Source organism: Delphinapterus leucas, chromosome 9 (assembly GCF_059928025.1).
Source record: "Delphinapterus leucas isolate spDelLeu-1000000601 "Yukka" chromosome 9, BTC_Dleu_Yukka2, whole genome shotgun sequence".
In the NCBI taxonomy this organism is placed as follows: Eukaryota; Metazoa; Chordata; class Mammalia; order Artiodactyla; family Monodontidae; genus Delphinapterus; species Delphinapterus leucas.
Window position 1 is genome coordinate 52,030,670 of NC_143137.1, and position 27,091 is coordinate 52,057,760.

General features: G+C 41.1%; 2 protein-coding genes across 4 annotated transcripts in view; one reads left to right on the forward strand and one right to left on the reverse strand.

The window, feature by feature from the left end:
• The window catches only part of ADAM22 (ADAM metallopeptidase domain 22), a 245,454-nt gene extending 237,949 nt beyond the window's left edge, over window positions 1-7,505 (forward strand). For 2 of the 3 annotated variants that reach the window (XM_089917605.1, XM_022585104.3), the window contains one exon: window positions 47-7,504. In XM_089917605.1, coding sequence (XP_089773731.1) covers window positions 47-67 — 21 coding nt within the window. In that variant the 3' untranslated portion in view covers window positions 68-7,504. Of the gene's footprint in view, window positions 1-46 lie in introns of all 3 variants that reach the window. The other variant, XM_089917606.1, reaches the window with a different exon arrangement.
• A 2,878-nt stretch (window positions 7,506-10,383) lies between these two features.
• SRI (sorcin) lies at window positions 10,384-24,695 on the reverse strand. The gene is made up of 8 exons (XM_022585174.3): window positions 24,588-24,695; window positions 23,676-23,759; window positions 21,537-21,606; window positions 14,360-14,403; window positions 13,422-13,569; window positions 13,066-13,179; window positions 11,963-12,021; window positions 10,384-10,760 (listed from the first exon to the last, which is right to left on the reverse strand). The coding sequence occupies exons 1-8, from the start codon at window positions 24,636-24,638 to the stop codon at window positions 10,734-10,736; spliced, it is 597 nt and encodes a 198-aa protein (XP_022440882.1). The 5' UTR covers window positions 24,639-24,695; the 3' UTR covers window positions 10,384-10,733.
• Between the last annotated feature and the right edge of the window lie 2,396 nt (window positions 24,696-27,091).

The following is a 27,091-nucleotide window of genomic DNA, read 5'->3' on the forward strand; positions in this document are numbered from 1 at the left end:
TTTCCTGCTTTTGCAGTGTGAAATTTTGCTTTTCTCTGTTGTGCAGCTATGGGAGACATCCATTTAAGATCAGCTGTTTACATGTGATACATCGAAACTGTTTACTTCAACTTTTATAGAAACTCAGCCTCACTGAATCACTGCAAATCTATCTGCTCTTCAAACAACTCGAAAACATCTCTGAATGCCACAGAGGAGAGGAAGCCGAGACTCACATCTGGATACCATTTTCTTTTTGTCATTGGCTTCAGATTTAATTGAACCATGAAAAGAACTACTGAAATGTTACACTATAACATGGAACAACTAAGGTACTGGTATGTTAATGGATAATCCGCATGACAGATATATGTAGAAATATCACTGAAATTAACTCATATGACCCAAATGTAGCAAGTTTCCTAAGGGACAATAATGGATTCAGAACTTGACATTCTGAAGCACATCCTCATTATAGACAGTAATGCTATGTGCATGAGGCTTCTGTTTATTGTTTTCCACATTTAAGGAAACAACATCCCATAATAGAAACTAGCATGCTGGACTAAGGCATATAGGATTTCTTCTGCAGGACTTTAAAGCTTGAGAGGCCAATATCCCATATGCTAACTGGAAACATGTATTTTTCTTTTTTTTTCTTTTTTTTTTTACTTTTCATATTTATATCAGCATACAAGGACAATTGTACATATGTAAACATTTTTAAAATTAAAAAAAAGCAGCTGTTAACACACAAGTGTATTTTGCCAGATGCCTAAAAACAATCAGTCACAATCACGTCGTCATCATCCATCAAATGGTCTTTAAAGATTATGACCGGATGATGTTGTAAATATAGTGGTCAGGGCTGTATGTGTGTCTCCCCATAATTGGTATTTGTCCAAACCATGTGCTATCCCTTTAAAGTGTGCACAGTCGAGAGGCAGTTTTATTGAGTAATTAATTGAACAAGAGAACAAAATGTCCGACAGAACTTAGGGCCTCCACAGCTTGCTTACTGCCTCAAGGCGCTCTGCTAGCAGCTGGCCGCTCCCTGGGAATCCTCCAGCCTGTCCATCTTCCTTCTGGGGGCTATAGCGCCTGCCTCAGTGGCTATCCTTTTTCGGTGCCAGAGCACATCTGCTAGTCTCACCTGGGGGGGCCTGTGAGCCCCACAGCAGTGTGTCCTGCTGAGTTAAACAAATGCACCAAAGACACAGGAGGCCACAGCTGCTGATGCATTGGTAGCTTCCAGCTTGCCAATACTCTAACCCTTTGTGGCCTAAACTTTTGTTCTTTAACAAAGCTTTTTAGCCACCCTTATCTGTGACATGAATGACGTGTTTTAATGAAAACAACTTTCACACTGTTTATTGAGGGTGTTTATCATCAGTGGGACGTGAGTCCCAGCAGGTCATTCTGCACTGATTTGTAAGTAAGATATGGAAGGTTCTACCAGCTGGGCTGGGAAGCCTCAACAGGTCGCAGAGGGTTCAAAGAAACCTAAAACCCCAAGGGTGCAGCAACTGTGAAGTTATCCAAACAGCCGGCAAGGGGTAGAATCTGATGTTCTGAACTCTCTACGTTTTTAATCCATAGAAAAGTGAGAAATCTATGTTAAATCCCCTCCTTTAAAACCAAAGTTCGATAGCTGTCATCATGTAGCTCTGCCATTCTTAAAGAAAACTCTTGGGAGGCGACCCTAAGTGAGCTCAGAAATTAATGGGATCAATCAGATGCTTTGATGTAAAGAGTACTTCTGAATTTCCTAATTTTCTCTCCTTTTTCTTGAGAGGAATGGAATCTGCAGACAAGATTTCAGAAATATCCTCTAAATTTGATCTCTGCCAGTAGTGTCCGAGAACAAAACCCATTTCATCTCCGTGTGTAATCATCTTGGAGGCCCAAACTAAAGGGCCCATTAGAAGGCAGTGTTTTCTCCTCTATGTGTCTATGTCTTCCGTAACGGACCTCTCTTCTGAAAGTCTTTGAAAACATTCGAAAAGCAGTTTAATTATCCAAAATGATAAAGTATAAACAGCAGTTTTCATGACAGGAAGGGATGTGATTGTCGAGCCTATGATAAAATGATCCATCAGCCTCAAGTTGGGTGATGTTGCCATGTAGCCCAAGCCAAGGACAGGAGGGCAGACAGATTTAAAGATGTAGCAAATAAAGTGGCTTTTGACCAAGATCACTTTAATGTGCACTGAATGTTTTCTGATACTGAGTGTATAAAAGGCTAATGTTAGAAGGTTTATTTTGACTATAAAAGAGTTATAGATTTGAATGTAAGATACCTTATGTAAATATGCTTCCTAGTTAATGGTTACACATCCCTCATTTGAAAGAATCCACAAATGATTAGCTATGTAGTCAATGGATCCCTTCACCCTTCTGTCTTTCCTCACCTTCTGAATTATTTTTACATGAAGATTATTATTTCAAGTGAAAAATCATTATTTGTGCCTTTTGGGAGACATGGTTGCTCTAGAGGTATACAGTTTATAGTCATCCTCCTCGATAATAAACTTCACATAGAACTGAATGAAAAGTGTTTTATTTGCAGAGAGACTATGATTTGTGGCCTCTCCCATTGCGGAGCACAGGCTCCTGACGCGCAGGCTCCATGGCCATGGCTCATGGGCCCAGCCGCTCCGCGGCATGTGGGATCTTCCCGGACCGGGGCACGAACCCGTGTCCTCTGCATCGGCAGGCGGACTCTCAACCACTGTGCCACCAGGGAAGCCCCGAGAGACTATGATTTTATAGTCCCTTTGATGTTCTATTCTAGATATCTATCTAGGAATGTGTAAACAAACATTCTTACAGCCATTTGCCGCGTTCTTTGACAAGTTTATAATTTCAGTGGCTAGTTGTGAGAAGTACCTATATGTGAACTCATGGTTGGTGTTCTAGATGTATTAAATCTAAATATCTATGACTTTTCATCCACTGAAGCAGGGAGAATGGACCCATGGCACTAAACGCAAGCACAGCATTATTATTATTATTAATTTTTTTTGAGTATCTATTTTGGAGAGCAACTTAGAGGCCACATAGCAGTTTGTATCATGAAACTAATATTTATAGCCCCCAGTCAACTATAGGACTGTTATACTAATCAGAGAAGAGCAGCTTTTTGGCCTTTGTGTTCCATTGTATGCCTTTTTCCTCTCTTTCTGAAGTTTTGTGCGTAGATTAGACTTCAGATTGACAACTCTGCAGCCTGAGATGTTCCATTTATCCATATTTGTTACAGTATAGTAAACCCTGATTTAAAGCAACACATATCTCTCCCCTAAGAGTGTCAACAAAGGAGGTGTGGGAAACATGGAGCTATAAAGGAGCTGACTGGTCAGATTAACTGGTCTCTGTGTCCAGCCCCTCATTCTTTAGACAGGAAGTGGCACCCTCCTCTGGGGTCTCCCAGCTAGAAAGTGGCCCCCAGGCCACATGCAATCGGTGGAAAGGAATAAACTCCTCAAACAGTGCAGCATCAGGAGGCCTTTCAATTTGTGGTTGCTGTATTTTTTTAAAGATACCCAGTGCTTTTCCTTAAAATAAAATGTTGACTAATAAAGTAAATGCCAAAGCTATTTTCCAGGTTGATATATAGGTGCTTTATTAAATGATACTACAGTTTCACTCCCCTGCCCACCTCCACCCCCCTTGCTTTTAAAAAGGCTTTTAAAATTGTGTTACTGCGTAAAGTCAATCCCGCATAGATTTCTGAACATAAGATTGATAGGGTTTCTAAAAGAAGTTGCTGAAAAGATAAAATCAGGTATTCTGTGCACTTCCACAGAAGGACTATTTATGTTTGAATTCCCAAACAGTCTTAACATTTCTCTATTTTTTCTGTTGATCCCCTTGCAGATTTGCATAATTTAATCCCCTCTATTGTCTCAGATCTTTTTGTGTCTGCTTTACCTTTTACCTTCTTAGGTTTTCTTTAATTTTTATAGTTACCTATGGGCTAGAGGAAATATGGTATTTCTGTTCACTTTCAGTGTTTCAAAATTGTTCATTTATTAATCTCATCCATTCTTCATTTCCCGCTGTCATGTAGTTCTATTTTAACATATATATTTAGTGCTTTAAATATTTCCTTGTGTTTTTCGACATGATAATAAATCCTTACGTAAAGAGAAGACTATTTTATTTTACTTTATTTTACTTAAAAAGGGAATATACTGGAACTTACCGAGTAGCTTGCCGAGTGTATGGGAAGGGGAGCTGAATAAAGGCAGTGAGGGAAGGAAAGGGAAGCAGGCCTGCTGCCCCCGCAGCCTGATAGAACACCGCCCCCTGCTACCAGGACGCCCCCTATGGGCAGCATTTTTTTTTTTTTTTGGCCAAGCCGCATGTGGGATCTTAAATTCCCCCACGAGAGATCAAACCTGTTCTCCCTGCAGTGGAAGCGCAGCGTCTTAATCACTGGACCGCCAGGGAAGTCCCTGGGCAGCATATTTTAAGTACAATCGTACCAGTTGGTAAGTTGACATGAATTTTACATGAAACGTTCTGACTCCCATTTGTAGCATAATGTCTACTTTTTTATGCTTCTAATTATTTTTTTCTATCCCGTCTATGTTTCCTCTAAAACTGACACTCAAATACTTCTTTTCTTAAATTGAGTCAAGATGAATTTCTCATTCTATTAGCTTAAAATATATATGAAGCAAACATAGGGCTTAACTGGAGGCTGAAACTTTGAATTTTTCTCCTCTATTTTCCGAAGGGCTAAGACTTCTGATTTAGGAGGCAGCAACTTTCCTCCAGCCTGGGAGAGCTAAGAACTTTCCTAAACAGCTTCCCCTGTTTATTGGACCCTGAGGAGCCCAGCCTGCTCTTGTGAAAATCAGCTGAGAGGGAGCAGCCTATCTGGCTCTGGGTGTGTGCTGGGGTCTGGGCGTGGGGGTTGGAGCAGCCACACCTGCTGGGAACCTTCGGGGCATGCTCCTAGCATCTGCTCTGTGGGCAGGTGCTTTTAATTCCAAGAGGAATTTTCCACCCCACCCGCAGATGCAGAGCAAACAAAGATGGAGCCGGATCTTAGAAATCAGGAGTACATCTTCTTTGTCAGAGTCCCCCAAATGGGGCATCTTATGGTTCAGTTTGTAGGTAGAAAAACAAAACATTCGGAAACAACAAAAACCTGCCTAGTGTTTTTGTCCTTTATATCCATAGCCTGACAAACAGTAAGCATTCTCACTGTGGGTTTGAGAGATGCTTCCAGACCCTTCCTACTTCCAAAGTCGCTCTCTCTTCAGTAGCTGTCAGACCTTTTCTCCTGACTAGGAACTTTCACTGCCATGGAGGTAAGTCACTTATTCGCCTGAATTGGCACTCGGGGAACCATTGGGGCGTGGAATTAGGGGAGAGAGGCACTTTTAGCCTTCCATCGGCATCTGGGCATGGATTATGCAACTTGGGAAGTCACTGAGAGATTGGTTGTCAGGGTGTGTTTCAGGCTGGAGGGGAGATAAGAAACAGCCAGGCTTGGGAGGTCATGGGACATTTAGCCCTGGATAGGAGCAGAATGGAGAGGCGCAGGGAGAGCTCAGAAGCCAAGCCAGTGGAAGAGCACAGGTCGGCCACTGGTCGTATGATAGGGAGAGGTGCTGCGTGCCTAGGGCAGACCTGTGTGCTTTGCAGTTTTACTGAGTGTTGGCTGTGTAAAGCCTCATTGTCTGGTGTGGCTGTCCCTGTTGCATCGTTCATAGAACCTGTATCGTACCTGGAGGTGCTTCAAGGCTGACAGAGGTTTGGCTTAAGGACATCATCATTTCATGCTGTTAGGTGTCCTTGAAATCAAAACCAGGGAAAAAGTGGTTTTTTCTTCTTTTCTGTTTTTCGTTTTTTACAAAAAGGCATACAGCGAGTCTAGCAATGTTGAGATAATATGCTTAACAAATTCATCAGTACTGTTTTTGAAGAGTTACGAGTTTTTGAAGAAACGCGCATTTTCCTCTCGTTAAAAAATACATATGCATACAATACTGTACTATACTATGATACGTTTACTTTAGGGCTTAGTCTCTCGTTTTATGAAGTTTCAGATGTGGATTTGTGTTTTGATGGTCAAGCTCTTAAAAAATGCACAGAGCCCCCAAATCTTTAAACACAGTGGTGCTAAGTTACACTAGATAACACAATACAGAAAGTGCTGATAGGAATTAATACATTTATTCAGTAATAATACAAGAGTTCTTGCTAAATTATACATGTGTATCACTGCCTGATGAGAATCCCTACTTTTCTAATGCAGTACAAAATCAAACTGTGATTCTACAGCCACTCTTTTTAATGGGTAAAAATGACCCAACATCTTTGTTTTGTATGGAAAACTTTTTTTTTTACACTAACTTCAGAGATGCTTAGCAAAGGTTTATTCAGAATAATAAGCACGTGCTCCTTTTTTAACTTGCTGGAAGAGGCTTGCCTCTCCAATTTAGCATCACAAAAAGACAACTTCTTTTAAAAACGGAGCGTTTTTACCTAAACAGCAGTTCATATGTTAGCCAGTGTAGGTCTGCACTGGTGTTTTCCACATCTATCATCTTCAAGGGGTGATGTCCCATCTACAGCTAGTGGAAGACACTGCGTGGGGAAGTGTTAATGGCGGCACCGTTTCACGTTTGGTAACCAGGTAATCAGGTGTATATAGTTTGGCTTCATTTTAACATTATATTCTCTCGGCTACTCTGCACTTCGGGTTCTTAAGCTACTTTAAACATTATTACTGGGTTTTGGCAAACAGCAACTGAAATATATGGCGACTGCTTTCCAGATCAGGTGCGATTTGTTTCATGGCTGTTCAAGTTATAAAGTTGTTATATGTAGGTAAACAAAATCTTGCTGTTTTTAAAGGTCACTGTAACTTAAGGTTCAGATTTCTGGCACAATTTTATTAGTATTCACTTCTGAAGCTAATAAGGTACCACGCTTTTCTATGTTACTCTCATTGTAACATCAATAAAGTGACTTTCAATAAAAGATTTATGTTATTTTGATGCATGACTCTCTTTAATCCTGCTTTTCTCCCAGTCACTCTTTCTCTCTCAGAAGCTCTGTGGGCATGCTGCTGGGGGTTCTTTCCTTTTCTGTTCCACGAGGTTCTAGAATGGACCATCGGCATGGGGGGAAATACCATGATCTTTAGTGAAGCCTGAATGTTTACTCTGTTGGACAGTTGCCCCAGCTGGGTGACATATGGAGTCTTCTCTATCCACCTGCCTTATTTCATGAACACTTTCTCCCTCACCCTAATAAGGATCAATTTACTATAGTCTGTCCTAGAGCCCAGGCAGTGGTGCTTATTTAATGAGTTCACTTGTGTCAGACTGTAAAGCATTGCGCCTTGGATGGGCTCAGTTTGGGTCCATGAATTCACTGCCTAAAGAATTTTTCCACCCGGCCTTTTCATCACCTCCTCAGCAGCCCTTTCATCTACCAGTCTTTACCCTGGCACTTGGAATTTCCTTGCCTTCAGCTCCTAGTCTGCTGAGGAAAAAAGCAGTTATAAGTAAAGTACTGTTTTAATGTGAGAAAAACAGAAGTCATTGACTAAGGGTTTGTACATTTATTATGAGATTAAAAAAATGGTGATTACATATAGCTCCATTTCTTCAATTTATAGTATTTTAGGCATATAATAATCCACTAAGATAAACACTGAAACAGTAACACACTCAGCGAAGCAAAAGCAAAGTCTAGATCAGAGATAGCAGAAGTTCTCGCTCACATGCCATTTCGTGGGCTGACGGTACCGCCTGGAACATCATGCTGAAGTGGAGTCTAGACTTTTTGGCTCGATAGGAGTGAGAGCTCTGATTAATATGACTGCTGTGGGGCAAATCTATGCCAACTGTTCCCGGGGAAGCACAGGCCTCTTGCGGCCACATTCCTATGGAAGTGCTCAGAAAGGGCTGTAAGTACTTTATCATCACAAATCTCTTGACACACCATGATAAAGCACTCATCCCCAAAATTAAATTAAATCTTGAGTTGGGGTGATTTGAGGAACTTAATTCTCGAAATGACTGAAGTATTCAAGTTTGAGCTCACAGCTTTATTATGCTCCAACTACATGCTCTAAGAAAAGTAGACCAAAAAACAGTTTTGAAGAAGGCGGTGAGGCTGCACTGGATGTATATAATGAGTAAAACAGAACCCACCATAAAACAGAAATAGGCAACACGAGATTCACTTGTAATGAGGATTTTGGCTGTGTTAAAGAAAGAGGATGGATATGTCACATTTGTCAAGGGGAAGGAAACTTTCTAACTGCAGGACATACTGAAGACCAGGCTGTACGCTTTCAGAAAGAAACAGTGAAAGTAGAAGTGGAGGAGATAAGGATATCAATAATTAAAGCTGAATTATTTCCAGAGACACAGTTTTGTAACACTTTAGCACTTACTCAAAAGCAAATTCAGAACCATGACTGATGCAACACACCTTGGGACCTACCAAAGCAGTCAGATGGTGCAAGAATGGTGCATAACCTTTGGTCAGCAAGGGCCTTCTTCCTTACCACCTTGGTCACCCAAGAAATGACCATTTCCTTAAACTACGATTTCCTCAGAGGAGCCTGATGAATTTGAAGCCTCTAGGTGCTGGGACTCTTAAGGTGAGTTCCTTGCCTCCTGGTCCTCTGAGCCCCCATTAGTTGTCTTCTGTACAGCTCAGGCTCAAGCCAGGCTTTGTGACCTTACAGACAATATATCTGGAATGAAACCTAGGCTCACCATGAAATTAATAGAAAGCAGGTTGACTCACATTCTGAGATGTAGCCTGAGTGTGACTACGTGACAGAAATACATAAGTTAGGGTTTAATAAATGTTTGTTAAATGTATGTATCTCTGTGTGTGTGTATATACATATATATATATACATATATATATACGGGGGGAGAGAGAGCGTGCACGCAATATTTGAAAAAAGTTAGTGGAATGAGGCTAAAGATGCTTAGAAAATGTTTTATTTTTCTTTCGTTGACAACTAACTGATCATCTGAATGGTTACTCTCACATTGTGCCCTATAATAAGAGATATTTTGCTGGCAGGGAGACTAATTTCATTGTTTTATCTGTTAAGCTCTTTTGCTAAAAAGAGCAAACCAGGCCAGCTTTAAATTTAAGAAACAGAAACATTACTGGTGCTTATCATGCCAGCACTTTTTCATATTCAGGCGACCCCAGGAGGCATATATTACCTCCTTTCCAAGATGGGGAAATTGAGGCTCTGAGTTTATCTAAAATGATCAAACCACGTATTTAGTAAGAGGCACAGCCAGCATTAGAATCCAGACCTTACTAGTACATGGTTTAAAAATTAAAACAAAAAATGTCTTCCATCATAAATGTAATACTTGGCTTGTCAGAGAATATTTGGAAGAGTGGCGGGAAGGGGGAAAATGAGCTCATAATTCTGACTTCCACTGGAAGCCACATCAACATTTTTATATACTCTTTCCAGTCCTTTTACTGTGTATATATGTATTTTTAACATCTTTATTGGAGTATAATTGCTTTACAATGGTGTGTTAGTTTCTGCTGTATAACAAAGTGAATCAGCTATACATATACATATACATATATCCCCATATCTCCTCCCTCTGTGTCTCCCTCCCACCCTCCCTACCCCACCCCCCCTACCCCACCCCTCTAGGTGGTCACAAAGCACCGAGCTCCCTGTGCTATGCGGCTGCTTCCCACTAGCTATCTAGTTTACATTTGGTAGTGTATATATGTCCAGGCCACTCTCTCACTTCGTCCCAGCATACACTTCCCCCTCCCGATGTCCTCAAGTCCATTCTCTATGTACTGTGTATATTTTTTAATGTATGTGTGAACACGTGGCATATCAAAATGGATGTATCACCGTTTAAAAATTAGCATCTTCTGATTTTAAAAAGAAAGCACACACATTATAGAAAACCTGGAAAATACTGAAATGCATAAAGGGAATTAGTCACCTAGAATCCCATTAGCCAAAAATAACCACAGTTAATATTTTCATACATTCCTTTAGTCTTTTCCTATCAATTTTCTTTTTTACATAGTTAAGCTCATAATGTTCAAGATTTTTAAGTATAGTTAGCAAAGGTCTACATGGATGATGACAAGAAGGAACTTGATGACAGGCAGTATTTGCCACTCAAATTATTCAACCAGTTTCCATTTATACAGCCATCAAAATATCTGTAAGCCTTTAAGCTGTGTTAAATTTCCACTCAGGAGATTCCTGACATATATTAGCAGGTTTGTTTTTTGGTGGTTGTTTTTTTTGCATCCAAGTGGGTCTAAACCATTTACATGACAAGAATACTCCACACATAAAGCTTTCAATACCACGGAAAAGCCCTTCTAAAAGAGGGACGACAACAGCTGTAGTCTGATGAAAAGGTTTTAGTAGCTTACAATGAAAAATACATAATGTGCCTTAAACAATTTGCACACTTAAATTTACATAAAAGAGGCTTAGCAAGAAAATAAGGCATGATTAACAATGGCTCAAGCAAGTTCTAAATGGTGTTTAACTGACCGGATCTGATATTAACAACATTCCAAAGAATATATTATCAAAACTAAAAACTTGAGTTGTACATAAAGTAATAAACCTTTACAACAGCTGTTAAGGAAAAGTGGCTGTGTAAGTTTGCACACAATTACTGAAGGCAAAGAGCAAAGGAGAACTCCAGTTGGAATGAATGTGGATTATCTTCATAGGTCTTCCTCCTGACTTAAACACTCATGACGCACTGAATGAACTGAAAGAGAAAAATCAGCGTTACACTGCAGACCTCAGAACACAGAATACACCCTAGCTTATTTTTAGGCAGCTTACCTTCTGGTATTCTCATTTGAATTGTGGATTAAAAAAAATCCTTTTCAAAATAGGAGTAAATGATGAGTGGAAAGGTTCATTTCTGTTTGTTTGTTTTGTTTTTTTGTGGTACGCGGGCCTCTCACTGCCGTGGCCCCTCCCGTTGCGGAGCACAGGCTCCGGACACGCAGGCCCAGCGGCCATGGCTCACGGGCCCAGCCACTCTGCGGCATGTGGGATCCTCCCGGACCGGGGCATGAACCCGCGTGCCCTGCATCGGCAGGCAGACTCTCGACCACTGCGCCACCAGGGAAGCCCAAAGGTTCATTTTTTGAAGGAAGCAATCTAATATAAAACCCAATGGGTTTCTCACATCAAAGCTTCTTACAAGAAGCTCATCTTACCCCAATGCACAAAGAATTATTTAAATTCCAAATAATATCTTACTCTAGACGTGGTCATGATCAAAGGCACCTACTTACAAATACAAGTAACAGTACAGTTTATACCATTCTATCCCATGGGGAACTTCAGAACTGCAGTTTTACCCCACTGTTCTACCAGACTGACTTTAAAAAGGTTTATTCCCTTAAAATCTGCTTTATTAAAATAAATTCTAGTGTGCCAGTATATGGATGCCCAGAAACAGAATATCTGACCCTTCCCTTGCAAATCAGAAACCTCAGTCTAGAAGCATCAGTATTTGCTGTGATATGTTTGCTTCACCACCAAACACACAGCAGTAGACTCTGCCTTCGCTCTCAGTTTTCTTTCGCATTCTTCCAACACCACTGAGGCCCTGGGCACTGCTAATTCCTGCAGCATTCCTGCAAGGCCGGGCTGATTACCCCTCTTTTCAGGGAAAATGGAACTTGGGTCAGGACGTTCAGATATTCCTTAAGTAGCCCTTCTGAGGCCAAAGCCTATGCACTTTCTGCTCTACAGGCCACCTCTCCGTCCTTGGAAACTGAGCGGGACTGTCACCTGAGAAGTTAATGCACACTGAAGAGAACACACCTTGAAGCAGAAGAAATAAACATGTTTACACACAAGCCTTTTTAAAGTGTACTCATAACTGCAGCGACTGCTAAACCGAAAACATGTGCATTTTTGGATTTTGTCAGTTCCAAATTTACTGAGACTTACATCATCATACGGGAAATTCACAACACCTTGCTGAGCAGTATCCCGTCTTCGAAAGCTGTCTGTAAAACACCACAGTAAAATTTATGAGTTTTTTTTAAGCCTCTTATCTGAAATTATAATAGTTAATTATGTTGGCACTGGGTTCAAAATGCAGTGTCATTTAAATTGTACAACCAGCCAGCATAAACAAAAGACCAAAGCCAAGAAACCAACTGTACCAATATGAATAGATTTAATATGCAACCAAGTAACACAACATGCAGAAGTTGGCCAACTGTCTTTCTCAACATAGAGCTGGAAGAAAACACCTCATCCGAAAGTCAGTAAAAGCTGCACTGACTTCTGAGACCATTCCTTAATTGTGATGGAAGCACAGAATTTCCGACTTCTTAATAACACAGATATTGCTTAATTAGGAAATAGAGGGATGGAGTCCTTAATATGACAAACAGCTGTGATCAGATATTCCACCCATTTGAGCTCTGTCCTATTAAATGAAAAGGATTTACTTTAGTAAGAAAATCCACCCTCAAATTTGTGTCAGGATGCAAAAAAATCATAAAACCAGATATTAAAAAGGGTAAAAAGCTAAAGAGAGGAACGAAACCAGAAAAAAAAAAATACAAAAGAAAGTAAAAGAATAGAGGGGAGACAAAAGTAGAGATTATTGATACAGCTACATTTAAGAAGGACATCTGAGAGAGACCACCATTTTAAATCTTTCCAACAGGAGGAAACAGGAAAGAGCTACCAATGGGTAATTTCACTTTTTTCAAGTATTTCACATTCTGGGGAGAAATCACAGAATATTGCTGATACTCTGATCAAAAACGTTATCAGTTAGCTTGTTATGTTTTGAAACATTTTAGTAAAGTTTAGTTAGGATTTTTTTGGGCCACGTTGTTGGCTTGGGGGATCTTAGTTCCCCGACCAAGGATCGAACCTGGGCCCTCAGCAGTGAGAGCATGGAGTCCTCACCACTGGACCACCAGGGAATTTAGTTAGGATTATTTTAACGGCAGATTACTTAGTAATGTGAAAAAATTTTCTGAGAAAAGAGTTATCCTGCCAGACATGCTTAATAGTGATCTCAGAGGACACACCTGTTAGAGCTCGCAGCTTGACGCAGCAGGCAATGTAATCATCGAAGGTGATCTTTCCATTGGTGCTATATCGTTTTGCAATTGAATTCACAGCCTGGGGACTCAACCTAAATCCTGAAAGGAAGAAAAATCAGCCAGCAAAAAAAAAAAAAAAAAAAAAAAAATCAAGGATTACAAAAAGACCGTTAAAAATAATCAAGCCCCCCCAAATTTTTAGGACTGAGAGGGCTCATTGAAATTATGAATATGCACTACTTCTACAAATAGAAACCACCTTCGTGTAGCACTTAGTTTTAGAAATTAAAAAAAAAATTACTTCTACCAATGAACAGAGAGGTGGAGTCAGTCATACCCACCCATTGTTGTCAGGGCCTTCTGCAATTCCTGGGGATCCACTGTTCCACTCCTGTCGCTGTCAAAACTGATAAAGTGTTGTCTCCAGCCGTTTAGTACAGCCCAGAGTTCTTTAAACTCGCTGAAACCCATTGTGCCTGACATATCTCTCTGAACTGTAATCAAGGATTAGCGCAACTTTATTTTGTAACATTTTGTAATGATTAAATCAAAGATCAAGGATAAGGGAATTTAATATTCTTTCTGCTGAAAAGGTTAAAAATGTTATACATTCTTTTGGACATGATAGGACAAGACACTAATGATATAATAAAAAGGCCTATGGAAAAAAAGCTCTGAGTGCCTATTTCCCCCAGGGAAAAAAGATAATTGATACCATGTGATTACAAGGAAATAACGAGGCCATTGTGAGCCACCTGTAACAACCAAACTGGGCTGCACTTTCTGGGTGGCCCAGGCTATGCTGCTTGTCCTTCTGTCCCGGGTCCTCTTTAGCCCTAACACTCCCTTGGTAAGCCCTCCCAGACCCACTGTTTTTACTTTTGGAAAATGAGGTGGGATGAAAGAACCATACCATCAGCACTGGCTAAACTAGTTTAAGAACTGTGATGTGAAAAATCCCATTGCTTGAAGGCCAGGTTTGAATCATGCAGGGCAATCCATGTCACGGTGAAAAAGCCTCCCTGGCTGCTCCGGTTTCTATACTTGTTTGTCTTTGATGCTTCCTCAAATTCTTAAATAACGAATGGTCTACTTACTAAACTTCCTTCCTTTTTCACACCAAATACCATCTTGAAAGCTAATGATTTCGGAAAACTTTTTTGTGGTCATTTGTCACTTTGTGTTTACCGGGTATTAATCCTTAGATGAATTCCTTCAGGAAGGACTTTTTTTTTAATCCAGAAAAAATACTCTAGGCCACAATCAAGGTAAAGGATACATCCAGCATTGAAACCATAAGCCGGCAAGTCTCCAGGTTAAAAGCTGTTAAATCAAGAAAAGTACATACACATTAATACAATTTCAAAAATTCACATTACATTGGATACATTCAAATTAATTAGGAATGTGATTATTTATACACTTTTATTTTTATATGCTGCTCAATCTACATGGAACTAAATTCATGGAGCTTTGAAGTAGATTTTTTTTTTCCACCTAGATAGGATTCCTTCCAGAACCCAAATTTGATTTTAACAGCTTTAACAGAAATCTTTTTTAAAAGTTTTGCATCGTACTGTTAATATTTTTAGGTGTGATTTATGGTTTTGAAATTGGGGGAAAAAAGTGTCCTTATCTTTAAGAAAAGTATACACTGAAGTTATCTGTAGGTGGAATAAATGTTAAGAGATCTGGAATTTGCTTTAAAAGAACATGGGCAGGATTACAGATAAAACAAGAATGGCAACACATTGATAACTGTTGAAGCTGAGTGATGGGTATACAGGAGTTCACTGTATAATTACCTCTATTTTTGGATAAGCTTAAACTTTTCTATAACATAGTTTTTAAAAAGTATTATATTCTTTCTTGCCTTTGAAACTGTAATATAGTGAGTTCAATTCAGCATAATGAACCACAGTGTATTATTATCCACCATGGTGAATGGGAGGGTTAGTTTGCTTTGTTCCTACTCACAGTTGACTCCAGCTGGTTTTGCCAGTTCTGAGTCTGATCATTTGTTTTTCTTTCTTTTCCCTTTAATGTCAGACACTGAATGGTCACCTCCTACCCCAACCAGCCTATGGCCTCTTTTCATAGACAATAAGATAAATACGCTTGCTAGAATTGTGTGTTAAACAAGAGCATTCTGGACTAAGACCTGATGACCCACTTAGTGATGGCCACTGTTCAGAAACCTTTTTAGTTTACTTACAGTTCAAGGGTGTTCTGAGGGCATTTCCATACCTCACTTAGACAACCAAACTAGAATACACTTATTGGTTAATGGCCTACTGGTACTCTAAGCATTAACAAATTAAAAATAAAGAATTCCTTGCACCTTACCAATGACTTTGAAGAAGTGTTCTGAGGTACAAAGAAGCGGTAAAACTAGAAAGAAGTGACAATGGTCACGTGGGCAAAGCTAGCATAAATTTGACAAGTTTGTTAAGATGCACACAGAATTAACATTTTTTACAGCTGTTACTAGCTTCATTTTTATCTCTAACAAAAGTGAATTTAAAACAACTAAGCTAACTCTTATTACTGTAATGTCTCCAAACATTACAAACTATAGGTTTTCTACTTTTAATAGATTCCTCTGTTTGGCATATCCTGGAACCCTGAAATAAAAGGTTGGGGACTGTTTCTATTTTGGTCCTTCAACCTCCACCTGATCCACAGAGACAGTTCTCTGAGGTGAGAGGAGGCTACACTTTTGAGAAAGAGTTGGTTGGTCCTTCATTCTGATTTTTAAGTTGTGTGGATGTATGAAGTCTCTCTAGTGGAGACCAGAGGTTCTCAAACCTGGGTGCTTATCAGAATCACCCAGAGGCTTTAAAAGATCCTGACACCTGGGCTGCACCACAGAACAAATATTATTATTTTTTTCAGCTTTATTGAGATATTATTGACATATAACTTTGTGTAAGTTTAAGGTGTACATTGTAATGATTTTCTATATGTATATACTGCAAAATGATTACCATAATAAGGTTAACACATCCATCACCTCACATAGCTACCTTTTGTGTGTGTGGTGAGAAGTTTTAAGATGTACTCTCAAAAACTTTTGTTAAGTATATTCACCACCACCACAGAACAATTAAATCAGAATCTGACTATGGGACTCAGGCATTAGTTTTTTTTTTTCTTTTTTAAAAGCTTCTCAGATGATTCTAGTGAGTAGTCAAGATTGAGACCACTCTTCTACTCCAAGTGTGATTCCTGGACTAGCTGTTATTAATATCACCTGGGAGCTTTTGTTCTTTTTTCTTTTCGTTTTTCTTTTTGTGGTTTGATGGTGTATGGTCAGGCCACTCAAGATGGCTCTTCTCTTGCTCTCTGTACATCCTCTGCCCGACCAGGGCCTGTGTCACCTATACCCTACGCACAGGACTGACCTTCCTACGTACTTGCCATGGGCTCCAGCTGGTGACAGTTCTTATCAAAGGGGCAGTGAGTGCCCCTCTGCTGGCTTCCCTGGTAACGAATGAGCCCACCTGAGGTAACCCCGCCTTATAACTGGCAGTCTCCCCTTCCCCTCTGGAGTGAAGCCTGCTGCCATGTCCTGCCCACCTTCTGCTGCACACGGTGGGGTGTTGCTCCAGGACCTTGCTTCAGATGTATAAGCTCCCCCATCCATTAAACCACTGATGTCTCTGTTGCTGACTCTGGGCTCTTTCTTTGGTCTTAAAACTGGGCAAGTGCAGGCCTTGTAACAGATGGTTTTCTTTTGTATTACGCTTGTGTTCAGTTCTTTTTGTTTTTTGTGAATCTACTGTATGTTTCTGATTTGTGGTTACCCTGTTTTTCAAGTTATGTTAACCCACTACTATATCTAGTTTCTTTAGACTGATAGTCATATAGGCTCAAATACATTCTGAAAAAAAAAGAACACATTTTCTTACTGTCCTCCCCCACATTTTATGATTTTGATGTCCTCTTTTACATCTTCATGTTTATCCTTTTGCTGTTCTTTGTAGTTATCATCGCTTTAAAAAATATTTTTTGGATTTTTTTTTTTAATCTGGATACTGGCTTATTTAAATGATTTACTTTCCAATTGTGCTTTTCTCTTTCCTATAGATTCTTGCTTCTTTTCTATTTAGAGAAGACCTTTCAATATATCTTTCAGGATATGTTTTGTATTGCTGTATTCTTTTAGTTTTTGTCTGTCTGAGAAATCCTTTCTCTCTCATACTCTAAATAATAATCTTGCTGGGTAGAGTATCCTAGTTTGCAGGTTTTTCCCTTTCAAGACTTTGAATATATCATGCCACTCCCTTCCAGCCTGCAAAGCTTCTGTAGAGAAATCAGCAGATAGCCTTATGGGCGTTCCCTTGTAATTAACTCTTTGTTTTTCCTCACCTGGGAGCTTTTAGAACTGCAGCATCTCAGCCCTTAACATAAGCCAACAAAATCAGAATCTGCGCTTTTAACAAGATCCCCAGGGGACATATATTCACATTAAAGCAGCTGGTTCAACCTGGACCAGCAGGCCCGGAAACCTGTTTAGAGAGGCAAATTCTCAGGTCTCACCCCAGATCCTAATGAGAAATGCTAGAGCAGGGCCCGGCGATCTGGTTTTAGCAAACCTTCCAGGTGATGCTGCAGCTGCTGCAGTGTAAGGACTACCACTCCAGAGGACCTGACACCACAGGACAGGGCCAACTGTGTTTGGATGTAAAGCGAGGCTTTTGGCAGCCAGGAAGCAGCCAGTCCCTGTCTCCCACGTCTATGAATGACACCATGACCCACTCAGCCCCCTGAGCCAGAAACCTGGGAAAGTCCACAATTCCCTCTCCCTTGATATTTGATCACCTTCCGAACAGCCTTAGGATCCATCCAACTCCAGTTCCACTGTCCTATCCCCAGTGTAGTCAGCACTTCTCTCATCTGTTTGACTCCAAGGGCCACCTAACTGGTATCCCTGACTCTCCACGTTCCCCATACCCGTACTCCCCAATTTGGTCGTACAGCCAGGGAAATAGGTGCTCTTCTACTTAAGACCTAGTGGAGGTGTTCCACTGCCCTCAGGATAAAGTCCAAACACCTTAATTGGCATATAAGGTCATACACATATTTTCTCAGTTCAGCTCCTTTCCTACTGTTCATTCAACCCCATAAGCTACCTCTGGTCAATTTCTCTCAGTTCCTTGATTGAACCATCCTCCCTCTCATCTCTGGGTACACACTGTTCTATCTGCCCGGAACACAGCTTCCCTACCTCACTCACTTCTTGGTCTGCATCATTTCTGCTCAACTTTCATTTCTCCTCAGTTGAGGTATCAATTCTGCAAGGAAAACTTTCCGGATCTCTGTCTGGGTTACTGGCCCCTCTGATGTGACCCCACAGCTTACAGTAAAAGGTAAACCCTTTACCTACCCCAGTGCTTTTCACCGTGTTCCCCAGGCACTGTTGGTGCTTGCAGACCCCAGCACCTACCACGTGGTAGGTGTCCATTAGAAATGTGTTGGTTGGCCAAATGAATGAACATGTGAGACTGAATTCTCATCCCTATGTAGGAAGCTGTATACCCCTCTCAAAGAGCCTAAGGAGGATATGGTTTTTAAATGGACTCTTCTGATTTTCACTGATACTTAAAAGTAATGTATAATCCCTTAGGTAAATATCAATCTTTCTTAAGTCAAAATGCAAATATGGGTATATGATTTTTCCATTTTAGGAAGTATTATATACTCATTAATTCATCAAATGCCTATTAAATATTCATTATGTGCAGGGCTCAGGGTACCAGGGACATTGGAGATACAAACGTGACACTAGAACCTGGCCCAGCTGACGGTCTAAAGTTAAAGATAAGTCATGTGCACAAGGTAGAGGATGGTAAGCCATAATGGAGGCACCAAAAACTACCAGATGTTGAGGAGAGGCTCCTTCTTGGTAAGAAAGACTTCATAGAAGAAGCAGCATTTAAGCCAAATTTTGAACAACAGAAAAGATTTGGGACATCTGGTGACAACCATGTAGAGCTAGGGACCTGCATAAGCAAAGAGAGAAGCAGTGAAGTCCGGACAGGCAAAGGAAGTGGGAGAAATTACCGTTAGATGAGGCTGCATCACTGAGGAGACTGAATTCCTGGGAGGCTGTCTAGCTTTTGTTTTATATGGGCACCATGGAGCTACTCAGGATTTTTAGAGGAGGAGAGTAAAAGGTTAGAGCTCTTTGCCAGGGAGAACAGAAATCTGGTCCTCTTTTGTGAGAGGACTGAGAAGGGAGGGAATGAGGTAGGCAGTGAACAAAACGGAAAAGTCACCCTTCTGGGCAGTTCCAATGAGTTAGAACACTGACATCTAGTAAGTTTGGGCGAGCAGAACTCTTGTTCAATTTTAATAGTATTTTTTTTCCCCCAGAAAGAGCTTTTACTAATGCTAATCCTATTTTAAATAATTTCAAAAGAAACTTTGTTATAATTTTATCTTGACTCTCTATCTCCTTTCTCCTGTTCATTCTGCTAAAATACCTCAAACAACTTTTCTTCTAGTGGAAATCCACAACGTAACAGACCTAGCAGGAAAATCCCACCTGCAGTTGTTTCTATCAACCTTACCACAGAGGAACAACTACTACACTGGAGGAAAAAAGAGCAACTTCCCTCATCAGCGCCACCTCTAGGCATGACTGCTCCCTCTTAAACTGGTTAAGAAGGTGCCATAGGTTACTCTATCCCCCCTGCCACCCCTAGCACCCGTCCGCACTTTCTGGCTTGGAAGCTGGGTTGAAAAGACCAACGGCTGTATAACTTCTGCATTACAACACTCACTCTGACATCTCACAACCAAGATGGTTTTGTGGTTCATTACAGCCTCCATAACCAGATGACAGCAAGCAAATTAATTCAATCACATGATCCAGATGATTCAGGATATGTCTTTTCTATAACTCAGTGATCTAAGATCTTTAGTAAATGCAGCTTTCTCAAATGAAATTTTTAAAAGGACTGCTCTCCAAGGATATACTGCCCACTTTGTTCGATTTGAAAACCGGCCACACCTCTTCTACTGAAAGGGTGTAGATAATAGTCTATGTTGTGACATGGCTCACTTCTGTAAACCCTGCTATTAGACCTTCTTTGTTCACCAGCTCCAATTGCTTGAGGTTAACAACTAATGATTTAAATGTATTGCCTACAATAGTTAAAAAAAAAAAAAAATTCCCTAATCTAGAAAGGGCTTCTTTTGTTTAGGACCAGGGTAGATGACAGAAATGCAAAAGGTTCCTCTTTTGTATTAATTCCCACAACTAGGAAATGTTAATTGGATACTGAAGTCATAAAACAAAGGATGATAAAAAAATGGATATGCAAGTAGTTTAAAAAGAGAGCTACCTAGTAACTGTGCCATATCAAACAGTCAAAAATGGCCACTACGGGTCCTCAATTGTGAATTCTAGTTTGAGTGTTGTTTTTTTTTTTTTCTTAAGGGATCTTAGCTCCCAAACAGGGATCAAACCCGGGGCCACCGCAGTGAAAGCACCGAGTCCTAACCACTGGACCGCCAGGGAATTCCCTAGTTTGAGTGTTTTAATTCACAGCTTACTGGAAAGTTGAGGCTTCGATCTGATGTTCTGTCTCAGTTAACAACTGGCAGAGAAGTTGGTAGGTCATGTACATTAGCCAAGACACTATTCTCTATCATGGTCAAGACATGATTTGAAGAGAAGCATGTGGCATGTGTGGGATGCAGCATCTTGGCAGGAGTTCCCTCTCTGCAGCTCATGCAGAATCAAAAGGCAGGAAGCAGGTGTAAGTACAGGGGCAGTCTGTGAGGAACTGGGGGGTGGCAGGAAGGAGGATTACTGTAAAGAGTTTAGAAATTAGGAAGGGCACGTCTTACTTAGCCTGATGTAGAAAGAGGAAAGACCTGGGGGATGTCAAGGTGAGCGTTCATGCTGCCAGGAGTTGAGACCAGGAGTGCAGAACTGGCTCCCTGAGGACTAGGGGTTGGGGACCAGGCACTGGGGAAAAGGGAGGGTAGGACCAACTACTCAGAACTAGGCATGCAGGACAGGCCACTCAAAGCCCTAAGTGCCACCAGGCTCAGAGACAGAATAAGCTCTTGGCAAACAGTCAGCAGTGAATGTTAGCTCCTATCATTAACAACACCTGACCTGGTGGATTTCATTTCAGCACCTTACCTCATTTTCTGAGGAGGCCATATAGACTGTCATTGGTTTGAATGGTTCCAGATACATGGAACCCAAATCCAAGAAACCCACTAAATCGGTGGGTAGTGTGGAATGATTCAGTAAGAACTGTTTTCAAATTAACATTTTAAAATACAAAAGAACCAACCGAATTCAGCTTTTGAAATTCTTAACTTTGCTGGATCAGAAAAGCTCAGATTCCTTGAAGGCTATAATAATCACAAGTAACATCTGAAATATGAAATACAAGAGTATTTCTAGAGACACTTTGGGGCTCCTAACTTACGTTTGTATCCTCCAGCAATGCCCGACTGTGTCAGGCATCTCTGCAATTCATCAGCATCTATTTGTCCATCCTTTAAAAAAAAAAAAAATAGGAAAAGGAATCACAATCGTGATTTGTACTTTCTAGTTCTTTGTTTACATTCAGTATTCAGTGTAGCAATAATGGTAAAGAAAATGAATATCATCATGCATGAGACTTTTTTTAAAGGGATGCCTGCTAAAAGTAGGCATTCTTTTTCCTCACTCTACTTCCCATAACAATTTAATTACAGAAAGAAAGACAAATTGTTAGGGCCTCTTCCACAAATGTATAATTAGGGCCATAAACAAAAAATACATTTCTTAATACCTAGGTAAAGTGGGCATTCAATTTCAGGCTTTATTTTAAATAATCATTACACAAGAATTAACCAAGTCTGAAAGCTGCTTACACCTATACTTTAGAGGAAATGATGAAAAGGTATTGGTAGTACTAAATTCCCGAATTAGACTTGGCATAAATGTTCTCAAGTATAAGATTCCTCTTTTAATAAAACAGTGAGGTGAATTCAGTTTCTTCCACTGAGACATGAATAAAACTAGTTTCTGTCTTGAACTGCTCTCAGTCTGAGCTAGGAATCTGCCAAAGCAAGCATTTTAAAATAAAATTATTTATGTAGTTGATTAAAAGTCTTATTACTCTTTCTAGCTTTTTTTTTGTCAGGGTGTGTGGAGAGCAGGGTACACAGATGACATCAGTAAATGAAAAGTCTGGTTCCCACAGAAAGCGTCCTCTGTGATCACCTTTGCTTATGATGTGATGAACTGTTTTTTTTTTTGGGATCACGATTATACCTGGGGGACAGGTTCCCTGTGCTTATTCACTGGCTGACCTAGGTCACAACTAGATACATGTTATTTATAGGGATTTTAAAATAAAATACAATCCTCAAGTCCATGACTATTATATGTTCTAGACGAGGGGCATGATCAATAATGTGAAAAATGATGGGCATGCTCCTGCAGGCCAGGGCTGCTGAAAGCTAAGCAGGGGGGGTCACTTACATGGCTGCAGGCACAGGCAATCTAAGAATAAGGAGTCTTGAGCTTTGCCATGTCTTGTGGTTTCAAAGATACTGATCACTAACAGATGAAGCAGATACTTAAGGGGCAGCTCTCTCAGTTTTAGACTCAATTTTCCAGTGTTTCTCAAATGGTATTTCTTAGAGTGCTATTCTAAAAGGTGGTTGTAATTCCATAATAGTCTAAGGCATTTTCACATTAAGATCGTGTTATTTCTAGCTTTTGATCAAAACAAAGCTAAGTTGAATTCATAAGCACAGACACCCCCTCTGGACATGTTTGGGTTATACCAACAGTATATTTACCATATACATTCACTGACCTGGGAGCTGGGGAAGGGGCCTCCCTCAAGATGCACTACCGCCTGTCATATGACTTAGAATGTAAAGAAGTGAATGGTCTTGGGGTGCTGACCTTAATTCTCTCGCTGGGTCAACAGACCACAACACCTGATAAGGACATGAAAGATGTGACCTGGTAACAGCATCTGCATCAAAGAGGAACTAAACTGTTCAGAAGACTAACTTCCTGAAGTAAGAAGAATATAGTGCCTTTCTTATTTTGAAGCTGGTGGGTTTTTACCATACATACCTATTTCCTAAGGGGGTAACTGGTTAACAATCAAACTCTACCCAAAGAAAGTGTCCCCTAGAATCTGGCTACAGAATTACTAGTACCACATGCTTTTAATTGTACAAAGAAGGGTTTAACGTTCAGCAGATCTGGTATTTCTTCTCTGGAAACCACTATGGACCCTGACAATTCAGTTCTAAAGACATCTTTCTACCTTACATATCTTCAAAGCACATTTATACTAGCCTGTTCTGTTGAATCTGACCCTAATTCAATCACAAGTTTAGTTCTGAAAGTAACATAAACACGAGTAACCCTTTGTCCTAATTTGTTCTGAATATTCAAAAATAAGTAACTGCCTATGAACTTCTTTCTCTTTTTTTTAACTTGTGCGGAAGCAAGGAATTCTTTTCCAGAGGAAAAGCTGTTTTTCTGTGCCACTCTAACAAAGGTTAATACAAATGTAGAATCTGACAGTCCTTTAATGTTAAAGGGAAAAGCTAACCTGTCCAGCTACAGCAGCAAAGTAACCATACAGCGGATCCTGAGTTTGTCCGGGAAACGCAGGCCCTCCGGGAGCCCCTCCATACTGTAAAACAGGAAACAAATGCATCATTCCGCTGACCAAGTTTTATTCTTTCACCACTGAGTGCCTCATGCAAAGCCAGGCAATTGCCAGGCCTTCGCTGTCAGTCGTTTGCCACCAGTTATAATTTAAAAACCGGCAGCTAGCATCAAAATGAGTAGTCTTGACAGTGACATCAGTGTGAGTGAAGCAACTTTACAAACCCCCATTAACCCGCAGGCTACTGAGATAAACGCAACCTGGGCATGCAACTTACATTTTTCTAGCGTTTACGGTATTTTTAAAGCGTTTTGAAACAGGTGTAGCCTCGGGAGGGGTGAGGTGTGTCAAGGCGAGGGAACTTTCTCTTTTGGAAACAGTTCCCACGACGACGCGCATCCCCGACGCAGGGCGAGGCGGCCTTCCTCCCGGAGGTCTTTGACTCTAACGGACCTTCCCTGACTTTCCTGTTTTTCCCACTTTCTTTCAGAGAGGGAGAAGTGAACCGCAGGACCATTCTAGATTAAAATGGCTGTTGCTCTCAGGGAAGGCGGAGAGGAAGGCAACACCCCATGTGCACGATTTCACGCCGCGGATCCGGGAGTCACAGGGTGGGCTTCTTGGGTCAAAACTACCCGCGCCCCGGCCCCGCGCAGCCAGCCGAGGGGAGAAGGGACAGAGGGAAAGAGGGCGCTGGAGACAGAGACCGGTCGGCAGGGGCCTGGGGAGAGGCGGCTGGCAGGGCGGGGGCGCCCGGGAGCCGCCCCGGCGGAGTCGCCACGTGTGGCCTCTCGGCGCCCCCGGCGTCCAGGGGTCGCACCCCGGCCGCGAGCCCGGGAGGGCAGCACTCACCCCGCCTGCGTAGTAGCCGCCGCCGGCGCCAGGGTGCCCGGGATACGCCATGCTGCCCTCTGTGCCTCAGCCCTGCGCCTCCCGCCTCCCCGCCGCGGCCGCCTCGGGCCGCACCACCGGACCCCACGGGGGGACGCGCTTCAGGCCCGCCGGCCCTGCTAGGCTCCACTTCCGGCCCCTCGCCCCTTCCTGCGCTCCGCCTGGTCTTTGGTGTTTTATGTACTCAGGCCCTGACGAATCGGAGGTCCGGTAAGTGACTTCAGACCCGCGATACAGTTCGCACCTGGGACTCTCCTCCCTTTGAAACGAATGGCACGTTCCGACACTAACCCAGTTCCCGGGGTGTTCTTTTTCTCTTCCTGCTTGGACATCTTCTGTTACGCTTTTTATTTTAAATAACTTTACTGGACAGGCCTACGGGCTCTAAGCAGAGTGCGGTATTGGGGGAAGGGGCTGAAGGCTTTAGGGCAGCTCTTATATGCTTTCGGGGAAAGGAGACGTCGTAGTCGAAAAATCAAAATTTGAAAGCGCCCTCGGGAAACTGGAATAAACTCGAGGAACAGAGGGCGGGGGAACGTTGGCTGGCGGTGGCACTTATCACTGAACAATAAGGGCGTGTTTCCTTTCTAGGGGATACTGTCATCTCCTGGCTAAGCTGGGTGTGACTAGGCTGTGGCCTGGGGAGTATAGAGAGCATTTACTGGGCAGAGCAGCCTCGCCCAGATTGTTATTAGAAATTGAGTTGTTTGAATTATCTGGATGATTTAGGCAAAACAATCCCATTCTCCAAAATTATTCAGCTGCTTTTTATGCAAGAAAAGTTTAGCGCAAGCTGAGAGTGTGCTGGTAAATATTCAGGAGGGTGAGAGAGCTGGAACTTGGAACTTCACTCAGTTGATTCAGGAAACGGTTTTCTTTACTTCACAGTTTTCTTTTTCACCTAAACAGTTTGAAGCAATTCATATGTGAGATTTTTGTTTGTAATTTCAGTCACGCAGAATGTTTTTCTGAATTTTAACGTTTTAAGAAATGCAATAACGAGCAAGATTCGCAGTATTTGCTATGGAGGTTGCACAGAAAAATTGAATGAGTCATGAACATTTAACAAATATTGGAGCACCTGCTGTGCGAGGTACTGTGCTTGTTCACCGTGGTGGACCGAGTTCCTCCGTACTGAGTTCCTGGTCTGTGTTCTCACTAGGGTCATTGTTTTACTCTTATGTATAAACTTCCCTCTCAAGTTCTCTTTTTGGATACCCAAATGCTAAAAGCCAAAGTCCTGAATTGTGAGAAAATTCTAATAGTCCCTGTTGTCTTATATCAAGTAAACTATGTATTACTTGCTTTGTGTTTGATTCAGGAAGTTGATTACTCTTTTCAAATACCACAGCCATCATCAACGTTGATTAGACATATGAGTCCTTTGGCCTATGTAGAGTTTTGGGGGTTTTTCTCCCTACTATTTTTTATTGTGGTAAGAGCACAACATGAGATCTACCAGCCTAACGAATTTTTAAGTGTACCATGCACTATTGTTAAAAGCATACAGTGTTGTACAGAAGATCTCCAGAACGTTTCCTCTCACATGACTAAAAATCTATGCCAGTGAACAACTCCCCATTTCCTCCTCTCAGCCCCTGGCAACCACGATTCTACTTTGTTTCTATGAGTTTGACTACTTCAGATGCCTCATATAAGTAGAATCATGCAATATTTGTCTTCTTGTGATTGACTTGTTTCACTTAGCATACTGTCCTTGAAGTTCAATCATGTAAAATATTATAGGATTTCCTTCTTTTTTAAGGCTGGATAACAATGTATTGTATGTACATACTACATTTTTAAAAATCCATTCTTGCATAGATGGACATTTGTGTTGCTGCCACATCTTGGTTACTGTGAATAATGTTGCAGTGAACATGGGTGTAAAATCTCTTTGAAATCCTGTTTTTAATTATTTTGAATATATACCCAGAAGTGGGGTTGCTAGATCATATGGTAGTTTTCATTTTCTGAGGAACTTCCATACTGTTTTCATAGCAGCCTCACCATTTCTGACTCCCACCAATAATGTGCAGGAGTTCCAATTTCTCCAAATACTTGCCAACACTTATTGTCTATTGTTTTTGTTTTGATAATAGACATCCTGACAGGTATGAGGTGATATCTCATTGTGGTTTTGATTTGCATTTCCCTGATAATTAGTGACATTGAACATTTTTCCATATACCTGCTGTTCATTTGTATGTCTCATTTGTAAAAATGTCTATTTAAGTTTTTAGCGCATTTTTAAATTGGGTTATTAGTTTTGTTTTTTTTTACCATTGAGTTGCGGGAGTTCCTTATGTATTTTAGAGACTAACTCCTTGTCAGATATACGGTTTGCAAATATTTTCTGCCATTCTATGGTTTGCATTTTCATTCTGTTGTTTCTTTTGCTGTGCAGAAGATTTTTAGTCTGATGTAGTCCTACTTATTTATTTTGTTTTTGTTGTTTGTGCTTT